The 27,652-nt window shown below is 33.3% G+C and overlaps 1 protein-coding gene across 2 annotated transcripts; it reads left to right on the top strand.

Moving 5' to 3' along the window:
• The first annotated feature begins 13,604 nt into the window (after positions 1 to 13,604).
• On the top strand, positions 13,605 to 23,038 carry LOC123690558 (corticotropin-releasing factor receptor 1-like). 2 transcript variants are annotated; one of them, XM_045634160.1, is made up of 7 exons: positions 13,605 to 13,748; positions 13,989 to 14,107; positions 17,527 to 17,600; positions 18,165 to 18,271; positions 18,684 to 18,791; positions 19,734 to 19,854; positions 21,830 to 23,038. In XM_045634160.1, the coding sequence occupies exons 1-7, from the start codon at positions 13,662 to 13,664 to the stop codon at positions 21,853 to 21,855; spliced, it is 642 nt and encodes a 213-aa protein (XP_045490116.1). In that variant the 5' UTR covers positions 13,605 to 13,661; the 3' UTR covers positions 21,856 to 23,038. The 2 variants fall into 2 exon arrangements, with proteins under 2 accessions (XP_045490116.1, XP_045490115.1); XM_045634159.1 differs by lacking the exon at positions 21,830 to 23,038 and having other exon boundaries at positions 19,734 to 19,898.
• The last annotated feature ends 4,614 nt before the right edge of the window (positions 23,039 to 27,652 follow it).

Below are 27,652 nucleotides of genomic sequence, written 5' to 3'. Positions count from 1 at the left end.
TATACTTATTAAACTAAGTAATTTAATATCTTGACTGGATTAGTTAATTTTGGACTACAATATTAGCAATAATTTATTGAGATTTTAATAAAATATATTTCTTTCTATTAAGGAACAAATTATATTTAAAAAATATTTAAATAAAAAAAATTTAGTAGAAAAATTGCATGATCGTAATTTAATGTACCAATTCTTAAAAGGCCGGCAACGCACTCGCAAGCCCTCTGGCATCGAGCGTGTCCATGGGCGGCGGTGTCACTTAACATTAGGTAAGCCTCCTGCCCGTTTGCCCCCTGTTCTATAAAAAAAATGTTAAACTTTGTGTAATTTTTATTCAGGATGAAATGAACTTGATTCTTGAGACTTCGGATATAATTTGAGAATTATAATTGCAAAGGAACGTGTAGCCTCCGCGTAAAAAATAACATTTCCCCCATATTTAAATCCTTAGTCAATTAAAAATGCGTCAAGATCGCTTCACAATTTAGTAAAATACATCAACATTTTATTATTAATTCATCACTTATAAATGTGACTTATAGCGATTGCGGGGTAGCGTCTTTCTTATAATTTTCACATTTCAGTTAATATTCTGAAAACATACTTTTGATATAATACTTTCTATGAGACCGATTCGTTGAGCTAAACCGGTCTCAATTGTATATATCAGTCTACGGAAGAGGGATACATGTCCATTGGTTAATTTCTGCCTTTTAACACGATATTATTCATGAAACTGACATTATTAATAATTGAACAAATTCCCTGATGCCCCTGAAAACGTATAATGTATAAGTAATGTACTTTTAGAGTAACGCCAACATAGTGTCGAATAAGAACAAAATGGGTGCGGTCTGTCATTCGGAATTAATAATTAAGGACTTAATATTATTAGCTTCGTACCTCTTGAAATATTTTTGCTATTTGCTTACAATCGCAGGCGTGTTCAGAATCTTTTTATCTCCCCTCTGCGTATCAACGTATTAGGGGATAGGGCTCTTCAGATCGTCTCATGTTTTGCTTTGTTTTACGCAAATAGAAAATTTAATAAAATGCAAGTTAGAATACATTTAGGAACATCCTAAAAATCGTACTCGTATTTCTCACAAAATAATACAAAAATCTTATGGTTTATTTTCTGCTTTATGGATATAAAATAAATCCATGTTTTTGTAATAGTAATGTGTATTTCATATCGTATTTATTTCAACAAATTTCAAAGTTTTCATTAGTCAATTAACTAAAGCAATTATTTTGTGATGCGTTGCGTGCGTTTTCAATGAATAGCTAGTGTGCTGGTGAGCATTTAAGTATATGATTTGCTCGAATTTCGTATTGAATTTATGTTCGGATCAATACAACTAAATTTTCTTAATGAATTCAGGTCATACGTTGCTGCGTTTTTAAGCTACATACAAAAAAAATCGATTCTGAATCATTTGCTCAAGTCTGCCTCTGGTGTTAATTTTTTTTAAAGATTCTTTATTAGTGCACAGCAATTATTATTAGAGCTACATTTGCAGTGTACATTAATTTCCTGGAATGTAATAAATTTATAAGTATACACGTTTTTAACACGTATTGCTTTTTTAAAAACTTATAAAAACAGATAAAAAATAAAAAAATCTAAACGTTTAACAAAAACGAGCCAAATTTAACAATGAGGTACTGGGAGCTAACTGGGAACTATGCAATCTTTAGACGAGATTTGCATTATTGACATGCCTAGATTTAATAACTAAATATAACTAAAAATTACTAAAATTAATAGTAGCACCAGAGAACAAAAGAGTGGACGGCAAGCAATCACAATAGGAACAGTCACCCGCTAAGGCAAGCATCGGTAACGCGACGCTCGAGCATACAGGCGTCTATATCACTAGATAATAAGACAGAAGTCGGGCGCAACGGGTACCATTAAGATAACGAAGAAAATCTATAATGCGGAGAATTTTTTTTTATTTATAGAACAGGGGGAAATTGGTAGGAGATAATTGATTGATAGAGATTGCATTATCACCGGAGGTAGATGTAAAAATTTAAAAAAAACTTACTTAATCATTACCTAGTACCTATAATTGGGTCACATTGAACCATTTGAACAAACCCTCTGAAAATACAAAATACAGTTGGAAGACACAATTTGAGAACAAACAAACAAAATATCTTTATTCATATATGTAAACAAGTACACTTATGACCGTCAAAACAAATAAAATAAAATTGTAAATTTACATTTACTACCAGTTCGCAAGTCAAGGGCGTAGATCGGACAAGAAGAACTGGCAAGAAACTTTCCGTCACTCTTTTTAATCGCTAATTTGTATTAAATACAAATTGTTTGAACTGGAGCAAATCAATCCCAAGGATTAGGATCATTTATCAAAAGCTTTATTGATTAATTTACTTTTAACGAGGGCTTTAAATTTATTTAGTGATTATATTCTCATTTCGCATGGGAGTTTGTTGTAAAAACGAATATAATTTCCATATTCCAAACACCCCGAACAGCCCGCTTAGAATACCGTTCGACATAACGCTGTGAAAGTAACTATGGTACACAATTTTAGCCGTAGGTATGGTAATAACAAATGAATGCGATTATTCGTAGCATGAGGATTTTTTAAAAATTATTATTGTCTGGCACACAATATGAATTCCTATCCGAAAAAAAATTAAATACAAATAATACAAATGGTAAAAAAACGGAACATTAGTGGCCTAGATTGTGGCCTTATTTGTTTTAAGCGAAATAAACAACTGTCAAATATTCAGCAAATGATATAGCACACTAGTCGACACTTTTGAAACGCTGTTAATAAAAAACGCAACGCTACGCTGGTGACAGACTATATTTCTGCGGTCGTTCCCAGGGTTTTCAAAGGAACACTGCAAGTCTGCCAAGCGTCCTTATCAAATTATTATCGCTTTTCAAACGAGCAAATCATATATATTTTACTCGCCAGCTCCCTCGCTAGAAAGTGGATGTGGGGATATTAAAACCGTATACGAATTCCCTTGGTGTCCCAAAAATAGTTTATTGTTCATTTTTATTTTATTTTTTGTTTTTGTTAAGTATGTTTTTTCCTTCTTATTGTATTTATTATATATATTTTTGCACTTCTTGCCTACCTTATGTAACTTAATCCATATCTTTTTTTTTTCCTTTACTCACAGTTGTCTGGAAGAAATCGCTCGGAAGCGATAAGGCCGCCAGTTGCTTTTCATTAAATTATGTTTATTTTTTGTTCTTTTATGTAATGCAACGAAGTATTAATAAATGTATAATAAACAATGAAACTATTAAATTTATAACATAATTGATTTTGGGATAAAACATGAAATTAAGATACAAGAACTTATGAAAGCCGTGTCGCTACGCTAAGCTGCTGCTGTTGTGAGTTAACGCTTGTTTCGAAAGTCAAAGAAAGTAATTTTCGCACGTACACAAAATTTTCCAATTACATAATTCGAGACATATAATAATAGTTTTTATAATATTGTCACACATAAATAAGTTTTAGGTCTTGGCCTCAGATTTCTGAATCTGTTTCATGATCATATTTAAATCTAATAGGCAAGTAGGTGATCAGTCTCCAGTGACTGACACACGTCGTCGACTCTTTGGGTCTGAGACATGTCGGTTTCCTCGCGATGTTTACCTTCACCGTTAGAGAAAATGTTAAATGCGCACAAAGAAAGAAAGTCTATTGGTGCACAGCCGGGGATCGAACCTACAACCTCAGCTATGAGAGTCGCACGCTGAAACCACTAGGCCAACACTGCTCTATATTGCACACATATCCGCAACAGTTTCACTTTTAAGTGAGGTTTCACTTTTCTGTATCAATTATGAGCAATAAACGTAAAATAAGGCAAACTTGAAAGCATTTTTGTAACGAATATTTTAGTAGAATTAAACGCTTCGTTTTAATAATCCGGTTCCAATATGACAACCTACATTTTAGCTAAGATCAATATTCATTTGCAAATACCCGTTGCGTCAGTTGCATAAAATTCAGAGATTGTAATTGTTAAATATCGCTTTATCTATTTTTATGCTTTTATCATCCACTAGTGACCCGCCCCAGCTTCGCACGGGTTGCAATGCTGATGAAAAGCTGGTATCTATTATGTATTGTTATTTCCGTCGCTGGAAAGCTCCGATAATATACGCGACATATACCATATAGACATATACCATCACGGACTTTTCTGTAGACCTTTTCAATGTGTACTATACTTAGTACATTATTTTGATAAAACTCGTAGGGTTCAGCCTGCGTTTGCAATGTAAGCGGAAAATATGTAATTATTTACGACATCACATTAGAAACCTCAAAAATAACAGTACTTCTACACTATTTAATGGATGTTATTATACATATAAACCTTCCTCTTAAATCACTCTATCTATTAAAAAAACTGCATCATCCGTTGCATAGTTTCAAAGATTTAAGCAAACAAAGGGACATAGGGACAGAGAAAGCGACTTTGTTTTACACTATGTTGTAGTGATTATACAAAGCGAATATCAAAATTTATGTAGATGTAGATGAGCTAACAGGGTAATTATGTTATTTTATAGAAAAAGAGGTTCGGAATATCTCAACGATGATTAAAGTGAATGAAAAGAATATATTGTAAAAAAAAACATTTTGTTTCTCTCGGAATCCTTCCGAATTATAAAACAAGCAAAAAAAAGCTTTGCGACAGTCGTGATGTGCTAAGGCCAATCGAATTTGAATGGAATGGAATAAATGGCCGGGCGTCAATGCTCATCCTCATACCAATTTAATAAGCCGATCCTGCTTTTTAGTTTAGTAGATAGATAGATAGATGGAAGATAACAGAGGTATCTTCATGTCAAGAATGATGTCCGCCGCGGAGAGCTTAATGAACTTCCACTTCAGAAACAATTTTAATAAATATAAAATCGTTATTGCAATACATAAGCGAGAGGTAACCCAGGAATCGAGTCTACCCCATTATGTTGCTTTGCCGATTAAAAAAAATAAATAATTATTTTAATCAATAATTAATTTTATTCCAATAAAATACAAAGAGAGGCTTACCTGATGTAAAGTGATATCGCCGCCCATGATTTTCAATAGCGAGTGCGTTGTCGGCATTTGAAAGCCAAGTCTTTAGACCTAAATCACAATTAAGAATTGGCTTATTTCTGATTGGCATGAGATTAAAAATTAGCAAAGTGAGATAGTGATGATAATAATATTACTGAAAAAATAGATATGTAAAGACCAAAGACAAAATTATTTGGAAACAAATATCTAAATAAACATTTTCATTAGTATAGGCAAGTTAAATCTTAGCGAAATCTCCTGAATATCATTAGCAGTTTGACTGAAAGAATTTTCAGTCAGGCGCCGATTCAATGTTAAGGGTTCAGTCGGGATGCGCTACGACGGCGACAGGACGTTCCTTTTCACGAGAAACTTTAAGAAATTGACGACGAAAAAGGCGCGAAAATCTAATTTTCATAGATAATTGTTCCGAATAAACATTTAGTGTCTATTGATACTTATCGGTGCTTACTTTTGTTATTAGATCGTCATCATGAGTAATGAAAATGTGCTGAAACTCATTAATGATTTAAACATTTCGGATATTAAAGAATTGTGTTACAAAGGAGTGACGAAGACATTCGATGGTAAGTTGTATTTTTTTAGTTATGTTAGAAATAATCCATATCGATTTTTTAACTATATTTTATATAACTATTGCTGTTGGGAAGAATTTATAAGCATATTTAAATATTTTATGCTGCTTAAGGAAAGACTACACACACTGTGAATACATTATATTACTCACACATAGCAAAGTAATTAAAATAAAAAATTAGTTAAAAATTATTATCACAAACTTATAAATAATTTGATTTTTTAAATCAATTGAATATATATATATATATATATATATATATATATATATATTTTTGAAATTTCGAGCAACATTTTTGAAAAATATTATAAATAATTTTAATTACTTCCCTAGCTTGAAACTTATACTTAGTCCAGCCATAAGTTCACTTACAAATGAAAATGCAATATTCTTTTAATAAAGTAATGTAATATTATTAAAATTTAAACCTACATATTAAAGTCTCAGCAAGAAATAATAGAATATTATAGTCGAATTTTTACTCTGTCGGGCCACGAATCCTATGCCTATACGCACTTTTAAAAGAAAATTTTCGCCACTGCTTGCTCCAAAGATTCTTTAAGGGACTCAACGTAGCCGTGTCGTTTAGAGCAGGCCGTATCCTCTAAACCTGAGTATATTTTGAATTCTAAAGGCTTGAGATGAGGGCCAATCTTCAGAAGCCAGGCGGGTAGTTCGTTCCTTGTGACCAGGTGCAAAATCCTGCTGGTCCACATTATATTTTTTTAAAGTGTATTGCTGAGTGGTTTTACAACATGATCCAAGACTGCTTGATACACTTTGGCTGAAGTTTTCACACTATATTCACAAAAAAGTAGTTCTGTGACTCCTTGATAACACGCCTTACCAAACCACCACTGGCGTGGTACAATGACCATTATGTACCCTTCTGACCATACACTTTGCATTTTGCTTATTGTACTATTCTTCATTCGTGAAAAAATGAAAGGTAATTTCAATAACAGCCAGACAATGTGTTGTTGTATCTGTTGATAGTACAATATACGAAAATAAGGCTGATACCCCAAGCTTTTAAAGTGTCTGGAATATGACCGACGCCTTCATACCCACTGCGACGCGATCACGGCAATTATCTTTAATACCCTAATCTATATTGTAATTTGATAATGAACACGAAAAAATATGTAATATGGCGCAAAACCGATAGAAGTTTATGAAATAATATACGTATTCCAAATTCAAATAATTAAAAGTTTCAAAAAAAAAAAATATTTTCATTTGTAACAGAACTTATGGGCATTATAGGTAATTCTAACTTAACAAAAAAATATTTTTACCTTTATAATTCATAAGATGTACAATTTATCTTATATATTCTAAACATAAAACACAGTTTGTACATAAGTGTTTTTATTATAGCTGTCAAGACGTACTGCTCACGTTATTTCGATGGCATTAAATGCTGGAAGGAAGCCGCTGTCGGGCAAATGCTTCTAGAACCATGCCCCGATTATGTAGTTGGCTTTGACATCGTGAAGTCGGTGTCCAAAACGTAAGTATATTATTATCTGTTGTTCGAAATCCTATAAGGTAAAATACATAATACACTAAATCATTTGCATATTGAAATTAGGACATCAGACCAAAAACCAAACTTCATTTACTTTCTATAAAAAAAAAATCTGACTCAAAATCACCGATGTTGAAAATTCAAGATTGGTTCTGTGCAAAAACTCATTCTGTAATGATGGCTTTTATTATAAACTGTTAGAAAAATTATATATAAAAAAATTATCACAGAACACCGAATAGAACTTTATACTTTTTTCGTATTAATACTTTTTAGTCAATACTCAAACGCTTCAATTCGGGACCGTTTTTCTAAGTTTGATAAATGCATAACGTGAGTTAAGAGTTTAAAGCAAGAAAGGACAATTCATACAAATCCTTCTACGAAACCGAAATGTGTTAAAAAATTATAGAGGATTCTGTTATGGTTTTTAAAATTATAAAAAAAAATCCTACAATCAAATAACGTTAATTGAAATATTTACAGATTTTTTATTTATTTATATCTTCATTAGCACGTATTCAGTGTGAATATAGATATAGACAAAAACATGGAGTGATCATATACTGGTAATCTGTTGGGGCTTTTAACTAAGTAATAATTAATTTTCATAGAAGTTTAACTTCTGACAGTCGTCTTCTGGGATTACCTTTACTTATTTTTTTATACAGAGCCGAATAGACGTTTGACCACTATCCAAATCACGATGGTGTTAAGTGAGATGCGGCCTATTGGAGGGCTCGCTTGTCTAGGTGCCTAATTCACGGCCGCTTATAGATTTTTTAAATAAATTAGCGAATTCTGAGCCTTTACTCATCAAGAACATGTTGTTCAGCTATTCTTTTTAAGTTCCATACGCCATCTAACCCAGGCTCTCTAAAATAGATTTTTTTATTTCAGTCTGTCAGAGTAAATATAAAGTGTGTCTAATAGTTTGTTTTCCAATATTGTATTAAATGCTGGTTTCATATAAGCCCGTACGGCATCGTCTAAACGATCGCTTTCTGTGAAAAAGATTATGATTCATTCAGATCTGGATAGTTGATTCTTCATATTATTCGGAGACATTCTCCTGATCACAAACCATTTTACCGCCACACTACAGCGGACCCTATGTTTTATTATTTTATTTTAATACGAACGTATATAATAACTAATACTGTTATATTGCCTTTGAAAGGGTTGTGGGAAATGTTCGCCGGAATGAAAATGAAAATAAACAGAAGTCTAGAAAATAATAAATAAGTAACTAATGAAAATACGACGTCAACAATTTCAAAAGAAGAGAAAAAATTTCATCTGTATAATTAATTCAATTTATTTGTCAAAGAACATTCTTATATTACTCGCGTTTCCTTTTTGTAATTAAACTATGAGACCGCACGCAGCGCGCGCTGAGTATAAATGCTTTAAAGAACTCTGGAAACCGCGTTGTTTGTTTGACAAAATCTCCAAGACAAGAGGGACATAGGTGCGCTTCGCTGTTTTGCAGCTCGCGTTATTTCCGTCTAAGCCAATACTCAGTCAAGTCAAACTATGACAATTTCCTCTGTAAAGATTAAACATCCCCAATGGAGCAATTGTTAAAATTGAAAAAAAAATAAAAAAAAACATTCGATACTTTGCCTCACGCAGTCGAAAGTCACTTTCAAGAGCATATCGGGGTTCGCTGTCTGCTCTTCACTCACCTGAATGACATTTTGTCCAACAGCACCAAAATTGGACGGCTGTTGGTGTCAATGCTGGTGGTTATTTAAATAATTATGCTGTTATCATATCAATTTCAATATACATACAATCAATTAAAATGTCTTTATTCATATAGGTAAGCAAGTACACTTATGAACGTCAAAAAAATAGATTAATTGAAATTGGCATTTATCGCAAGTCAAGGGCGTAGAGCGGACAAGAAGAACTGGCAAGAAAGAAAGTTTTTAATACAAATTGTTTGAACTGGCGCAAATAAATCCCAAGGATCATTTAAGTATTCGTCACATTTATAAAAAACTTTATTGATTAATTTAATTTAACGAGGGCTTTGAATTTATTTAGTGATAATTTTCTAATTTCGCTTGGGAGTTTGTTGTAAAAACCAATACAATTTCCATATGAGGCGAGCCATACTGTTAGCTCAGGTCTTCCGCAAATCTCTCAATGGCTATAGATAATCTGCTTTCTGAAAATACGTCAAAGACCAAATACATATGTTTTCACATATCGAAATCCAGTAAACCAAACCCTATCACGCTTTTTAAATTACACTCAAGTTTGAACCTTCACAACAAATGCAACTGTCCTGTCCTGGAACCCACTAAAACAACCAAATACCTGGAATTAATTATTGATTCGAGGCTTTGCTGTGGTACTCAAATAAACTTCCTATGTTCTCGAGTTCGAAAACTTGCTAAAAAGATAATAACCCAACATGCCATTATAGAAAATATTCAACAAACTATACAAAAATAGTTTAAATATTAACACATTTCCTGTTCTGTAGAAATAATAAAATAAAATACTGTTTACATGTGAAAGGAAGAGACTGGCTGCCCATAAGACAGGGAATCCTAGTGTGGGGGCCAGTGCACTGTTCTTTATCTAAATAATCCTGTATATTATGTCTAATAAAGCTTTTTTTCACACTATGAAATTTGGTCGACGTTATTATACTTATTACCAAAGTCCTACGTAAATGATTTTTTTACTTTTACTTTTTTTCTTTACACTAAAGATAGATCCATTCGTAGATGTAAAGTGCAAAGTACGTAGAGTTGTGCGGCGCGCAACTTTGAACTAGACAAGTCGGCGACATCAAAGGATTTTGTGCATTATTCAAAATATGTTATACGAGTATTAAGGATATAAATATGTTATACGTGTCGTAACAAATCGATCTACTCTGCGTATATCGATTATTTTCTGTATGGAATTATCATTTTATGACGTAGAATTTCTTGTGCAAATCTTAACCGTCTTTAGAATAAAATGCATATTTGGAGCAAATAATGTAATGTAAGATTATTACTGTTTCCCAGAACTCCGTCCGATCATATATATGTATATATATATATATATATATATATATATATATATATATATAAGGATTGCTTGTTTAAAGATATTACATTAATTTGAGAGCATTTCGCTGAACAAACTACTTTAACAGATGCGGAGAGGCCGGTTTTTGGTTGGATGATGAAGAAACCAATGATTCCTCGATCTATACCAATTGCATCAGTGACGAGGATTTTGATGTAAGTACCAAACATATACATTATTAGACAGACCTGAGAGAAACAATCGCCGGCACTCATTGGGCAACATGTAATTTTTAAGCATAAATATGTCGTTATAAGGAGTGAAAATCATTAAGCTCTATTTAAAGTAATATAGCATTCCACTGACAGGATACTGCGTAAAACGAATTAGAGAGAGAGAGATGCGTAGAAGTCTATTTATGTAGTTTTCAAGAAGAACCGGCGCCATAATTTCTCCACTAGTAAATCTCTGGCGCGCCATGTTACATGTACAACACTAAGCGACTCGATTTCATTAAAGGCCTGCGGTGGTGCTGATTAAATACTAATGATACTAGAACCTTTTCGGTCTCGTCGAGATATTTATTTGTTTTTTTCTAATTGGCTAATAGGTGATTACCTTACATCTGAGACAGCGTAGCTTCAGGCATCTCTATCGTTACAATAATTGTATTATAATAAAACGATAAGTTGTTTTCCAATATATTTTATTGAGAGGGATTTGCCGATATTCTCTGTAACAAGAGTATTGTTTACTAAATATTGTATAAGTTGCGCTTAAGGAATCCTAGAACAGGTGCCTTACTTAGGGTTCTAGCGATAGCGATAAGTTATTGTAAATACAGTGGTCTAGGCTCTGAATATGATTTTGTCCCATTCGGTGTCGAGACCCTAGGTCCGTGGGGTCCTAGCGCGTTAAGGCTTTTTAGGGAATTATCAAAATGGTTAGTATACATCACAGGAGAACGAAGAGCTGGTAGCTACCTCGCACAAAGAATTAGTCTAGCTATTCAAAGGGGGAACGCTGCCAGTATCTTCGGAACCTTGCCTAAAGGGACTTCTTTTAATAATATTTTTTAATTATTAAATTTTAAGGTTAGTTATTAGATATATTTTTATGTATTATGTTATTTGTTTTGAATAAATTTAAATGTAATATTTTTTAATATTTGGAAATTCATTTTGTATAAGATGGTAATCCAGGCGCCGGTTAAAATCAAGGAACTTCTTAAAAAGTGCAGAGTGTTGAACGAACATGTTTATTTTTTCTCATTTGGCAGGCATTTAAAAAACAAATATGTTTTTTAAATCTCCATCGCATACATATTCATGGTAAATAATAATTTGGTCACTATAAGTTTGGATTAGTATTTTCCTTAAAAACGATTAACTTCAAACCAATGTTTCAATGGTTTTTAAGTGTTATAAAACCTAAATAATACAAATGAATGAGTTAGTGATTGGTGTGATTACAGGTATGGGACAACATCACTTACATATACGTGGGAGGATATAGTTTATCGTCGTTCATTTTGTTTTTGGCGCTATTTATATTTTTCGTCTTTCGGTAAGTTATTTTGAATTTTAATAGCTACTAAGGCACGGATTTATGGCAATGTGAAATTACAATTATTATTAGAAGACTTAAGACAAAAATTGTCATTGTTTGTGATCTTTAGGTGGCAGATGGCTGTGTGATTATTGGTGAATTTGAATCGGGCATATGTTGATTCTTTCCGCAGTACCTACATTCATTTGTATTGTTTTTGTTGAAAGTTTAAATCGTACGTTTATTAATTTTCAGTACTTTTGGACAAAGTTCATTCTGTGCGTATTTTTCTTTTGATATTTTTCTGTGTCTTATATGTTTTCTTTTCTTGCTATAATAACTGGTTATTTATAAAAATGGAAGGAAAAAGCTGTATTTGTTCAGGGCATCTTCAGCTGTGACCTCGACACAAACCGAGCCTCACTGAAGTTTATTTTAAAGATTTGCAGGATATAATAAAAACGATTAGCATTCCGCTTTATTGCGCGGGAGACTTGCCGCCTTCTGGCGGACAATAAACGTCTTCAGGCAATTGTTGTTGCCAATTTTCAGGGCAATTAAAAATCACAGGCAGATTTTAGAGATCTGCCCCGCAGTCGTTTTCCACTTGAAAGTCAGGATCCTGATTTGTTTTACCCAGTTGTTTCTACTTTGTCTGATATTTCCTCCTAGTATGGTGGCAGATGCAAACGTAATTGAAATAAAAGGAGTTATATAAATAATTTCTGCATTGCAAAAAATTAGCAATGCAGAAATAATGCAAAAATTGAAAATGTTAAATAAACCAAGGGGCGATTCGTTTGTGATTGGTCAACTATCGGCACATATCTAGTGCTTAGATTATTGTTTTCGAGCTAACACAAAAAATTAAACATGCTGGCTGGTATTTTGATTTACATTCTCACTCATCTTTAGCCCACCCTTTTGGGAATTTTATTTTTACTTTGACTTTGTCAGAATAGTCATAGTCAGAATTTTCTTAACAGGAAGAACGTCCAATGCACCCGGGTCCGTGTACATGTCAACCTCTTCCTTGCTTTGGCCATCAGCAACATGATCTTCCTTATCTGGCATTTCGAAGTCATTAGAGACGCTGGCGTGGTATTGTTTAATCCGGTAAGTAGGTAGTAAGCTAATACATTTATTTAATACAATCGACTGAAAATAGAAACCCTAAGAATTCAATCTTTGTCTGACGTTTGAATTATGTATTGTCATATATTCTTAGTCCCAGGACTATCGATAAGACAGTCCCATAATACTCATAAATACACAAATGTGCTATTACTCATACTCGTTAAATTATATAAAGTTGATTCCAATTTCCGTAAATTGTGAATGCAGGCTCTGATTTCAAAGATTCAACTACTACTATTATCATTATATGGAATCCAATCTATGTTGGAACTAGGAACATCTGAGTTATTTTACACAGCATGATGAAATTTTCTTACGAAGTAAATCACTCTAATAATTCTATTACAGATAATTAATTTGTTGAAGAGTCTTATACTCGCACAGCGTCTACTTCAGCATGAAAGGAAATTTGCAACCATTTTCATTTAAATAGTTAATCATAAATAATATAAATTTGCTTCATAATGAGTTTACCAGTTGCTTTCTATTCACGGAATGCTTCTTATATATAAAATATGCTTCTTATTTCAGGGAAGAGTATTAGTGTGTCAATAAAGACACTAAGTTGGTGTCAATATGAAATAAAATATGTTCACGGCGTGATCAAGGGCGAGCTAGTCACGGACCCCTGATATTTAAATCATACCACACCGATACGTTTCTGTGTTTGTTCGTGTTATATGGTTGTTTAATGTGTACTTTGGTTTAATAGATATGGTGCCAGGTAATGCACGTCTTCACCTATTACTCTATTCTGACGACCCACTTCTGGATGTTTAACGAAGCACTACACCTCTACCTTGCGGTTGCTCATGTAAGTATCAAAATTTGCTGCTTTTTTAACTTATAAAGGCAGGTAAAACTAGGGTGTAACATTTCGATAGGTTAACGAATTTAACTATGAAGTAAATCTGGGTACTATGCAATCTTTAGATTTACCTTTTGGAATTCATTTTCATATGAACAGGTAGGTGATCAGACACACTTGTCGTTGATTATTGGGTCCAAGACTTTTCTACGTTATATATAAGAGTTATTTTAACTTTCTCTTAAGGTCTACTCCAAGCACAAGGACTCATTGATGCTGTTCCTGGGCATCGGCTGGGTGTCTCCAGCTGTGGTCATGGCTGTCTACGCCGCTGTGCGCATGTACTACTTGAACGACATGGAAAAGTGAGTCTCATATCTTTTACACCATGTGGAAAGTATAATATTCTCAAGATCCGAATCAATACTAATGTTTACTCGAAATAAGTGTTGTGTTTTAAGGTCTATTGTGAAATATTTCGAATGAATTGATTTACGGGAAATAGAGTCTTTGTAAAGATAGGTGATGTTACCTGTATCCATAATTTCTGTAGGTGTGACCATGTTGCGTGTGCTAATGCTAATCGAATACCACAAATGTGGCCAAATATTAGGCCCCCAATACTTTAATAAATTGTATTACGGACAGTTGCTTCGTGACTTGTGGGAACGGATAATTATAATTTAAAAAAATACTTATTTGAAATATGAATGTTGAATACTTTTGGCAACTACCAAACTTTACTAATTATAATATCAGTTTACGTATAGGTAGCGGGTCACACCTACCGCTGAGTATTTCATGAAGGGTCCAGTGATAGGGTTCCCAACGTTACTGCTAGACTATTAACCTTAGGTATATCTGTTAACAAAAACTTTTATACTCGCTAAGCGATACACTAAAAAAACACACGTCATTCTAAAAAATAAACTCGTCAAACCATTGATTAAAAAAAACACTTGCACTCAAAGAAAAATTTATTTATTATTGTTTAACTTCACCCAAAAATAGTTATTATTCCATACAAAGACAGAACAAAATGTGTATTAGTTTAGTTAATCCTCCGACTTCGATATTTTACTCTCTGTTTACTGTTTAGTTGGGAACTCTCTCTTCAGTTTCTAGTCAACGCTGTGCGTCGCGAATTATCATTGCGTGCTATAGCGATAATAAGCACAAACTCTTTTGCATTTTAATATATATTTATCTGAATAATTAATCACTTACAAGTAAAGTGTCTCAAATACATTTTCAAAACACTCATTTTATCTATATTACTGCTTGCGTTTAGGTACGCGATTCGAGTCTTTCGTACACCAATTTATTAAATTAAATAAAACCGTTTTGCTCCAGATGTATGTATCTGTTTTGTCTTCATTTATTTTTCTTAACAGGCAAATGAACAATATTCATAACAAATTATGCCTTTAGCTTAGTAACTGAATCCTACATAACACATATGAATGCGCGTCTCATCTCCCCATAGTTAAAAAGCCAGTTTAGCCAGATAACGACCTCTATAATAATAATCAGAAATTGATATCAATAAATAAAAAAAACGAGATATCAGTGTTAGAGTTACTTAAATTTATTTCATGTCCCTACAGCATAGTTTTTTTTTCAATGTCATGTTTTAGGAGCTAATCATGAAATCTTTAATGATCGGTTAATGAAATTAAAACAAGCCATATTTTATAGTATTTAGCCATATTCAATATCAAACGCTACAAGCTACGAGATCGCTCCGTACTTAAATTTCTAGTATGATATACAATATGATCTTGAATGAGACGGAAGGAAAAGGAGTTAGACGTTGCCATCTTGTAATAGTTATTACATAAGTATAATAAAATATAGTAAGTGAAAAATAGGCATTAAAACTAATTTATAAAGTTTGGTCCTCATGGCCGTGTACTTTTAATGCTGGCAGCATTACCTCGCTGTATTGCCTTAAATCTATTGTATATTTTTTTGTTATTATTATTAATTAGGTTAATTTTGTTTAATTTTAAATAATTATGTTAGAAAACTTATTAAACGTATGGGTTGGTTCTTTCTAAATCTGCTGAATCTACAACGGTTCGTTTTAATTTAGTTGCAAGAGATAGCAGATTTTAATTACGAGTATATCGTATATCTTCCGATATTTTATACAGGGCCATACGTATATATCAAAACATTTAAACATGTTGCCTATAACTAATTTTAGGATTGATTAATTATTATTCTCAAGTCATATAAAAATACATTGAAATGATTTTGATCAACAAAAGTTACTAAAATAATCTTTTTTAAAAGGCGTATAAATGTTTGCGTTGCCTCACAGTATCATCATATCCACAAGTTTATTTCTATGTTTTAGTATTGACTACTCCTTTGTTTTGTGTAAATGATGAAACAGATGTGTTACAAATTGTCTTAGTATCTGTGTAAGTTTGGCAGCTTGGGGCTTTTCATCCTAAACTTAGAGGGATGTTATACATCTTTTGTACTTTATACAAGAAATGTATTAATTTTCTTATGAAACGCGCGATTCTGTATAATTTAAATTAAATCAACCAACAAACTAAACCAAATAAAACCTCCAAACGTACAACTAAAATATCGAAACTGAAAGATGGAACTGTATACTAATTTATATTACTTGAATTCTATAAGATAGTATTGATGCGTATTTGAAATTACCTCTCAAATAGATATATGAAGTTCGTCCTAGGGGGTAATATTCTAAAGGAGTTGGCATCACTGTTAGTAAATCGATAAAAGCTTTTATTGCAGTGACTAGTCACACAATGATAATTTGATCTCATCTGGTAATACTTTAACACAAAATGGACGTGGTTAATACAAAATGAGATGATAATACAAAAGACCATAAATCTGATAAAGACCAAGAGGCTGATTGCAGATTAGTCAAAAAATGGTAATTAAAAAATTAAACCTGGTAACTAATAATCATTCAATTTTCGTTAATTGTAGAACTTATTAACATAATAGTTGTATCTGCTATGCGCGCCTATAGCGAAAGTAACAAAAACATTGCGTACAATATAACAGGAAGGCATAAAAATTGGTTTTAAAGAAGTTAAAAAGTTTTCTTAACACATTTTATATATATAAATTACAAGCAATTTTAACTTGGTGAAATATATAATACCAAATATTCGAGAACTGAAGCCATATTAGATGCTACCTATTTCGGCTCATTTCATATTTTTTGACAAACAGTTATGCGAGAATATAGCTATGAAACCTTTTTTGCACCACACCACACTAATTGTTGCACTTTAGTAAATGTTTAGTTGTAAACGTGATTTTAAATGTAATCCAATGCGATTATGCGAGGCTGGAGATGCGAGCGAGCATTGGGCAATAAATCCTTTAATTTTTCCCTCTTATGAAAATTACATCATTCATTAAAATTCAAATTTAGAATCCTGTAATTTTTTCTAACTCCACATTTACTGTATTTTGCGCGACCTACTGTAATTTTGACAAGTAGCACAGTTTTTGGATTTCACGGATTCGGAAGAGTCGCAAGTCGCAAGTCGCAACTACACTCCGCCATTCCGCTTTGCCTTTGATGAGGGGTGGACATTGGCTCAAGGACAAATGGTAAATTAAATACAATAAAAATAAAACTCTATATAGATAAAACTCTTTTTGATCGATTTTCGAACGTTTACAATGTTATTACTGGATTTGTTCGTGTTGAAACATGCGGTACCACGTACCAAGATTAACCCTGTGCTTAAAATAAATGGTGTTTTTTTCAATTGTTCAGCTGCTGCACTGGATATAGCCATGCCTTCTACATCATCTCTCTGGTCGTGTTTGGATCTCACATTGCAACATTTTGTAAGTTTATTTTTACTAAACATTCTGAAGAACCATTTTATAATTTCAAAGCATAGACACCTTTCTCATATTTATGGTCAGCGCAGTATTAATCAATAATTTAATTTCAACTTAGATTGAAATTACAACGTTAAAATTTAGTTAAAAATTAAACGTTGAATATTTATATATCTAATCTGTTATAGTAACAGTAATTTAGTTAAAATATTGAACCGACTTAAAATAGCTGTCAGTATTATATATCTATACCAAATCGACACCTGACGAAGCGATTAGATGAACTGGACTATAATGTATAGTGCATTAACTAATGCAGATTAATGTCTGTGAATTTGTGAATATGTCCAGACTTACAATCGTAAGGTTATAAGAATAATAGATACCTAAACATTGTACTATTCTAAAAATATCACACAATCTATTTGTGAACGTTCGAAAAGACAATTAAAATTGCAGTTCTAAATTCAAAATAAAAAAAACCCACTGTCATTTTTAAAATTTTCTGTAATAAGTGGGTATGTATGGTGGTATAAGATCATTTACTAAAGTGATTTTGTTCAACAGTCCTTCTGCTGAATGTCGTCGGCATCTTATACCAAAAGTCTAAACGCTTCCCTCGCCACAACAGGATGATTGCAATGATCAAAGCCACCAAAGCTGCATTGGTATTGGTAAGTTTATTATAACCTGTAAGCCTATATTTTTGTTAAGTCAATAACATGTAGGCTTTAAAAATTAATATTCAATTTTTTACAGCGTAGAATCTATCTATTATGTTTAGTTCATAAAAGGGCCTGGGACTAGCGCTAGTGCTAGACAGGCTACTTCTAATTAATTTGCTATTTTCTTTTAAAATAAGTTTATTTTGATGATTTGCTTTTTTTAAAGAGTACCGAGAGTTTTTTACGCAGGCTCCTTCTCTCAGCCTACACCATCTGTATTCTTTGCTGATCAGTAGGGATGCCTACAAGTTAAAATTTTATGACATGGAAAATGTAATATCTTATGTTCCATAATAAACAGTTTTTTTTTTATTAATTATGTGTAGCCATTTTTAAGTATGGTCTTGTGTTATTTAACTAGACTCCCCTGTTCGCGTTGCACTACTATCTGATTCTGAAGCAACTCTCGCGCCAAAATGCTGTCCGACACTCATACCAGGTTGGGTCCGCCGTCGTTGTAACTCTACTGGTACGTAACCTTGCTTTTCAGAAGACTTATAGATATCCTATCCTAATCTTACCTTATTTATTTTTACCTGGGGAAACCCGATTACAGGCGCCCGCGCCTTGGCGAATTGTTAAGTGGCGCGGGGAGGGTCTAGTTAGGTTAGCGATGGTATGCGATGACCCCATACCCACTTAAACCACTAGGGCCCATTGTTCGCTATAGGACGAGGGCGGGTATGCCTTTTCACAGTGCAACCTAACCAAACCTAACCTAACCTTGCTTTTCAGAAGCCTAATAGATATCCTGATTTCTATTACCTTCGTCATTTCCGTTGACTCTCTACTTGTTGTTGACGCCTAAACAAAAGAAATAAGTTTAATTCTAGTTATTTAAATATCATTTATTTCTATACATTTTTTAGAACAAAATACCGTAGTCTAAAGTAAACGACAAGATTTATAGTTTGAAAATTTTATGGATTTTTTCACCAACCGTAGGCTAGTAATATAGCGTTGAACTGAATCATATATAATAGTTTTTAATAAGAATAATTAAATTACCTAAGTGTGGTTTCACAAAAGGTATCTCTACTCCATCGAATTGTACATCAATATCAAATTATACATCAATCGAAGTACTTACCTTACTAATAACATCCAACGGGGTACTGATGTGCGTATATATAGGTATGGGAATGTCTGCTAAGAAGGAATGCAACGGTTTTCAGAGTTCACTTGAATACAATTTCAATAGAATCACTGATTACAGATTTAGTTCTTATATCGTTTTTATGGATTATTCTCATAGTAATTTTAGCTATATTATGTGGTTTTCGACTTCGGTTGTGACTGAAATATTTCTGGAGAGTGCAAGCTAACCCTAGGCAAGAGGATATGTAACCACCTTCCTATCGATAATATAATTAGTAGGTTAGTTGAAGAATAACATATTGAAATGTTTCAGGGGCTATTCTTGGCAATAAACTTTTGCTTCACCAACACGGACGTTATCAGGTCATTCAACGAATTGTTCAACCCCCGCAAAGAGGCGCCCGTCGTTAACATTGCTATGACGGATATGAGTGGTGAGTCTCGTTTACTACTTCATACACTCGGCTAAACTCTATGATTATTTAATTCATAAAACGATAGGTTATGGACGTAATATTGATACGAAGCAACGTCGTAATCACTTAACATCAGGTGAGCCTCCTGCCCGTTTGCCCCCGGTTCTATAAAAAAAAACGTCGTCTTTTCACGCATAACGCAAATCCTTATTATTATTAAGAATTTTAAATAAATTGTGTTTAAAATTTAATTACATATTGTCAATCTACGAAGGGATATAAGGGAACTGATAATTCCGTACTAGGTGATTTTTGTGTAAATTTAAAAAAATACTTTTCTTAATGGGGTCAAGCTGTTGGCCTTACGGGCCTTTAAAGCTCTGCTTGGACTGTTTTGGCCGGAATCGATGTATTCCCGCGATTTGCGCAGGACGACGAGGAGTTCGGCTTCGCCTGTCGCTTGGTGGTCAATCGCCTGAAGGGCAAGGAAGTAGGTTTTTTAACCTCATCTGTTTTTGATTTTGCTATGCCGCACGGGCGGGCATTTGCGATTCTCATGAATCGCGATTGGAGCGCGGTGGAAATGGGAGAGGGCCCAATACGTAGGTCATGCATTGTCAAATACAGGCCTTGTACAGTGTCACCATGCGTCAAAGGGACGTTACTAGCATGTCGCTTTCGAACGTGACTCCTGGATAATTAACAGACTAACCACGGGACGGCTTGCGCATATAGGGTTACCTACTTTTAAGCCGTAATTTATCGCAACCGCGACGATTCGTTAGCCCCTATTACCAGCAAATACACACGCCGGAGGCGGCTCAGCAGGCGAAAGGGTCTGTTTACAGTCTGCGGTTTCATGGTCGCCCCGGCACTTCACTCAGCGACGGCGTCCTCGCAAAACAGTTACGGACTACTTTCGCGTAAAGCTGGCAGTTTTTGATTGTTTGATTGTGACCGCTCAAACGTCACCGCTTGCAACACTCTCGTAGGCTAAAAATTTCCCCGCTCGGGAATCGTCCAGGAACACGAGCTACTCTTTCTTACATTCCTTACGGAGAATCCCTGCCCAGCTAGGTCAAATTGGACAATGCCACAGTACACACTACTCTGACGATGCGTAGTTGGAGTACCGACTCCTGACAGTGTCTACTAGGAGGACAATGGCTACGCACAAGGACGTGAAAGAAGCGGGCTGTACGCGCCTTGAAAATGGCACGGTGTCTACACCCTGAGCAAAACTCTCCCGCGCAAGACGTCAACCGTAAGGAGATTATATGTATGGCCACAGGTAAACCCGCGTGCATAAATAAGCAGCCTCCTAGTGCAATCTCTAAATACCGGAAACCCGGAACAGACAGCACAAGAAGACAAGGCGACACGGTAGCGGTCAGCACAAAAAGACAAGCAGGGGTTGCGAAGCGCGTGCGCACGGTACTGAGGCGAGTGCCGATAATATCAGAAGGAGCGATAGGAAATAGAGCTCAGCACATTCGCAAGGACCGGCAGTCGGTCGCAGAGTGTGAGAATTGACTTTATTTTTCTTCCTAAATCAATGTATATATATGCCTCCAAAAATATGAGAATTATGGATCATATATCAAAAATGGTATCAATGTATGTAGGCAAAACGTCAAAAAATATTAATATGTAAACTAAATTAAAAAAAACTTAAATACTAAAAAATCTTTTTAAGAAGTGCATAATTAACGAGATTACAATAAATAAGAAAACTGTCTGAAATCTATCAACAAGGGAGCATTAAACTCTTATAATATGGGCTTAAAATAATGTTTCAATGAATGGTTCTAGATAACGCATTATAGCAACTCGTCTTCCTCAAAGAATTTGTATGTTTCCGTTTAATACTTTACGGATTACTGCTTCAATGTCGATAGTGTTAACTCGTCCTATTGTAAGCTATATTGTGATTGGCAATTATAATTGAAGATGTTACTACAAATACTAATAGTTATTATATTTTTTAATTCAGGTAACCACCGTGATTCACAGGTCTAAATAGATTTCATTCGAACGGTAATAACGACACCCCACAAACCTGGCTTTACATCGTGGACTCTTCGCTTATGCTTAGCAAATAGAATGATGCAAATTAAAAAAATGTATTAGTATTCGTGTTAAACGTAAAACAATCTCTAATCTAATTAATGAGAAATGTACTTGGTTGAAGGGTTGACGATAGTTTTCGAAAATTTTACTGGCTGTGATGATATATTAGATGAGAATTTGTTTTACGTCATATATGAGTATTAATATGAAAAAAAAAATTATATGTGGTAGAAATTGTTTAATCAAGCAGCATTAAGCTGATATATGTGTTAAAGAATAAGAATATGTCTTCTTCTAAAAAATAAATTTTCTATCACTACGCCAATTCGTCCAGTATTTATTAATTTTAGCCTTTTCCGCCACAGATTGTTACCTGTTTTTAAAATATTGTGGCATTTCGGACCAAATTGTTAACTTTGGAAAGACTAAAATTTTTTACACTAATAAATTTACTCCTAGCATCTCTTATTTTGTTTAAAGATAAAGATTCCGACATTTACATTACCTCGCCAATAGTTTTAATACGGCGTTGAATTAACGCTATAAATTGTACCACCGATACGTTGACATTTAAACTAACTTTTTAATAATTTCAATCCCGATAAATCTAATAATAAGTCAGTGTTGTTAAATACTCTATATCTATGTTAAACATTATATAAATGTTAGTTAATATATGTGTAATGGTCTAAGAACCGTAATATCGTTAACGTTAAGATCTCATAGTCATCTCACTCTCCAGAGTGTTAAATTATCAACTATAAATGCAATTCATCATCTCGAATCGGTTTTATTCTCTGCCGAAAGATATAGTTACTAACGTTGCAGACAACGGTCTAAGACAGCAATTGACTCAGACGCCAGAATCCATCGATCAGCGTGATTCTACAACGAATCTAGAGATCTTGATACGCCCACGATCAGGGTAATACAAAAATAAACTTAAATAAAATATTACTGTATGTTATTCTAATTAGAAAGTTTATTAGAGATCTATATGTGTGTTACAATAAGATTTTAGAAGTTTAAGGCTTTTTGTGATATGGACATCGAAGAGTTTTGATTATTTGTGCAATGTTTATTTTTGTTAAAGCTGTGGCACTGATTTCAATAAGAAAACTGTTTATTATTGAATTCGATGTCAAATATGTTATTATACTACTTAAAAAAAACAATAATATTATCGACGTTAACAATTTAAAATTATATAATAATCGTTCAAGATCATGTATTTTTATTTACTTGTATAATATATATTTTATTATATTCCTAAATGAGAAAATTATGTATTGGTGATGGTTGGTAATGTAGGATTTTTAGAATCGTGTCGTTCATGGACATAAATGTAAATATGTTTCTGGAATTCAGATGCAACATTTTTCGCCGCACCTTTTTACAATGAACTTGCAGACTCCGTCTCGGATGAGAGGAATTCTATACCACCCACGAGCTTCTAAGTTAAAAAAGTAAAAAAGAAACAAGATGAATGATTCTATAGAAACTTCTGTTAATGTCCATAAACGATACGTTCTAAGCGGAACGGTGCTTTTGAGGGTAAGAAATTAAATTGTTAAAATATTTATAAAAAGTATATTATCTATTTACAAAATATTTCTTGTACATCATTCCACATCCATTCAACTTAATGTAACATTAGATATAATTTGTTTGTTTAATATGTAATATGGTTTTGAATTATATTTGGTTTTAATAACTGTTGTTTTATTATCAGATTATCACAACAAGATAAAAAAAAATGAAACGTGTGGCACTCGGGGACTGCCTCGATAAAGCTATTGCATAGCATTTTTTATCAACCTATGCAATTATAATTGTTTATTAATTTTTTATTTATACTGTTTTTTTTCTTTGACATTAATTCAATCTACCAGACTCGGACTAACAGGCCTATATAGTCTGTCTCGTGTCTAACGCGTACCGGCCGCGCTTACGTTACGTTAACGTTACCGATCTCGTCAGAGAGATGTGACACGCAGTATGCGTTCTGTCCTGCTCTAACACATATTGGGTGCACCTTTATTACGTCATAGTGTGTTAGGTTATTCTCGTTACGGAATTTCTTGATTCGGTCGCCGCGCTCCACGCCTGCGAAAAATTCTATGCTATACCTTAAAAATAGATTTAAATTTGTAATTACTACCAATTCCCAAATCAAGGGCAAGTAATAAACTATGACAAGGAAATTGTAAGAAGCCTTGCTTGCCTCTTAATGAAGTCTTTGTTGACAAGGAAGTTATGTTGGAAATAAAATAAAAATATCCTTTTAAAATTGTCCTCATAGTTATTCAATTCAATATAGGTCCTTACCAATGAAATTGTCGTTTTTTTTATGGCAGAAACAATGTGTAGATTTTTTTTAATAGAATACACTTCAGTCTTAATAGTTGATCCCTTTACTAAAAAAGCGGACGGGACTTAATAAACACTTTGAAGGCGGTTTCGACTGCCCCATCACAGCTAAACTTTTTAACTTACTTGTGATCTCAATCATTCAAGCTTTTCCACCATCCCAATTTGCTCCAAGTGGATTAAAACAGTTTTATTACTATGTGATTTCGCAATAACCTTCAGTTCTTCGTTATCAACTATTGTCTCTGGCCGTCCCCGGGGATGGTTCTTCAGATGGGAATTCCCAGAACAACAACGTTGAAGTCAAAAACTCAATGTGGTTCCGCCACACACATGATTTTTACACCAAGGCGTTTTTTGAAAAACAAATGAACGTTGATGTAAAATTTAAATTTGGGTTTTGGTTAAGATTTTAAGTTATTACTAGTTTATTGTATTTAGTTTAATTTTTATATTAATTCTATTATATTAGTATTAAATTACTGTAAAAATAGGAAATAAAAAATATGTATAGATAATCATTATTACTATTAAATATTATTTAAATCATAACATGGTTGACACGTCAGAAAATATTTATCAGCTCAAGCTATCGAAGAAGTCATGAATTCAATATGTAGTTTTTTTTCTATTAAAATCAAAGAAATTAAGTATACCAGATTTAAAAAAATAGCACAAAAAGCACTACCTCATCAGTTGCTCACAGGACGTAATTAAAATACTTTATTACTTTGAGGCTTATGAATAAAATGGAAAAAACGTCATTTTACATTATAAGCTTTAGTGTGTTTTTTTGTATTCTATTTTGTGTAGTGAAGAGATAATCTTACGAAAATTGAATTTTTTTCACGTTGATCATTAAAATTAGAATTCACGTTTAAATTTTTTTCACCTGTATCTACAGGAAATAAAAAGGATTTTGTTGTTTCAGAATCAATTTTCCTTTAGTTTTGCCTATACTCTGATTTTAAATACCGTAGAATTCTCACAGCTATCATTTTTTGACATGTCAGAGTACATTTATTGGCTAGTGGATGTATCCATTTTATTAAGTGCGGTGCTTTTATATCATAATCTTTAAATATCATAATTTTAAAGAAAACAAAATTATTTTCGAGACAAGCTGGCGTCGCACAAGTCCGAATGACGTAACATCCTTCTAAAAACGTACCATTCCTAAATTACACAAATAAAAATTTCGATCAATAACAATCTCTTTGATTCTTTAATCACAGAGAGGTATAATTATAGTATACGCCAATCAACAATAAATAATAACATAAAAAATTTAAAATTACTTACCTTGAAATTATTACGTAAATGGTCGCAGTTTCGAAGTTACAGTCATAAAAAAACAGTCGGTGAAATCAACGATATCAGCTACTCGTAAGTAAACATCGGTGACGGTTGAGGGATGTTGAAATAAATACACTCTTTGATCTGGGTGTCTAATGACTTTAATCGTTTAAAACAGGACTTTTTAAACTTAGAATTAAGGGTTGCGACGCGGGACTAACAAATATTTGTATTATTTTTGACACATCTGTTATGTATAAAGGATATAAGCGATATTAACCTACTATACATTATCGGAAACGAAAATGTTATGTTACAGTTTATGAACAATACAGCAGTATCCATAGCTCACGTTACCTCGATCCATGGATACTTACTACTTTTACTTACTTACTTAAAGGTCCCTTTCGGATATACTTTAGTGGGCAGTTCCAAAAAATGGTGGTGTACGGCACGAAGAACAAGGCAAGTGAGGTAAAAATGATTACCAAATCTCATAATATTATTGTAGGATGTCAGATGACTGGTGTCGAATTTTAGCCCAAAACACTGATTGTTCAGACTGAACACATCTGATCAACCGGGCTGTGTGCTTTTCTTTACCCTAATAAGAACTGGTACAGCTGAATGTTCTAAAGCTGACGGTTTTGAAAGTGTGAAGAGTTTTTGCCAGTAATTATCATTCTACGACCTTGAGATAAATGCATTTTTATTGAAGCATACATTATGTTACTTTGCTACATATTAATTCCCTCATTAAGTGTAAATTATTAGACTCATGTTTCTACGTGATACTATGTTTCACGGTTGATAATAAAAAAATGTGATAAGATATCGTAACTAATCATATTTTTATACATTATTTAATGTATTTTCATACTACTGAAAATTTAATAAAATTGGAATGCGAATTGAAGTTTCCTGTAATTTAACTATCATAAAACCTTACCCCGAACAACTTCTTTCCATTTTTATTTGATATGTATTTAACTCTCTATAAGTACGACAACACTTGTTGTTGCACTGTGCATGAAATTTATTTTACGCTACGTCACTACTCCTAAACTCATAGTAACCAGTGTTGTCAACAGACGAGCGTGCGACTCTCAACTCACCAGTCAAGCGTTCGAATCCCGGCGGCACCAATGGGCAAATCTCTCTATGTGCACTGGTACGGTGCGAACCAAAAATCGCATGTATCAGACGCATAAGGTTGATCACCTACTTGGTTATTAGGAAAAATAATTATATCACAGATTCAATATGGATTTAAATTAAGGAGAAATAGTTTTTAGAATTACTAATCATCCATTAGTGATAGTATTATGCACACTGAAAAAGTTCCAATCCATCTTATACCGTAAAAGAATACGCATACAATCTCGTAAAAGTTTTTCCTTAATTCTTATATAATAAATAGGCAGTGTATGTGATATTTTATTCGGAATATCCCACGTGATAGATACATATATATACAGGGAAAATTTTGTGGAACTAAAGTAAAACGTATAGTATTTTCGAATTAAACACGCCTCAGCTAGCAACAATAATATAACAATAATATAAAGTATCCTAGTATTGGTTTCAAAAGGTACTGACCTGATAAATTAAAGAACAATTATCAAATATATGACAGTCTAATTACGGTGGCACTGTCCCAGCCAACTATCTTAATTAACCGTTCAATTAACAGCCTAGCCGTTTAACTAGCAGCCTGAAAGATGTTTAGCCAGTTGATCAAACAGCTAGGCAAATGATTTGGATCGGTGACGTTTCATTATTGGCTTAGCCTGTTGAGTGTTAGTTAAAATTCAGTTCCACTTTCTGCCACTCTCAAGCGGAACTGTTAATATGGCGTCGGCAAACCCAAGGTTTGATGGCGATTTACAAAGTTTCATTAAAAACAACAAGTACTATGAATGAGTGTAGTGACAATAATTATGTGAATTTGACTTAAGATATTTAAAATAAATATTTTTATGTATAATGGCTCTATCGTACGAATGGCCTAAGCATTAGCCAGCCAGTTTATGAAATGTTGTAACAAGCGCTACGGCTGATTTTCTGTCAGGCCGTTAGT

The sequence above is a fragment of the Pieris rapae genome, chromosome Z (assembly GCF_905147795.1).
Source record: "Pieris rapae chromosome Z, ilPieRapa1.1, whole genome shotgun sequence".
Classification (NCBI taxonomy): Eukaryota; Metazoa; Arthropoda; class Insecta; order Lepidoptera; family Pieridae; genus Pieris; species Pieris rapae.
Note: the sequence above shows the minus strand (reverse complement) of the source record. Positions and strands in the feature narration are given on the sequence as shown.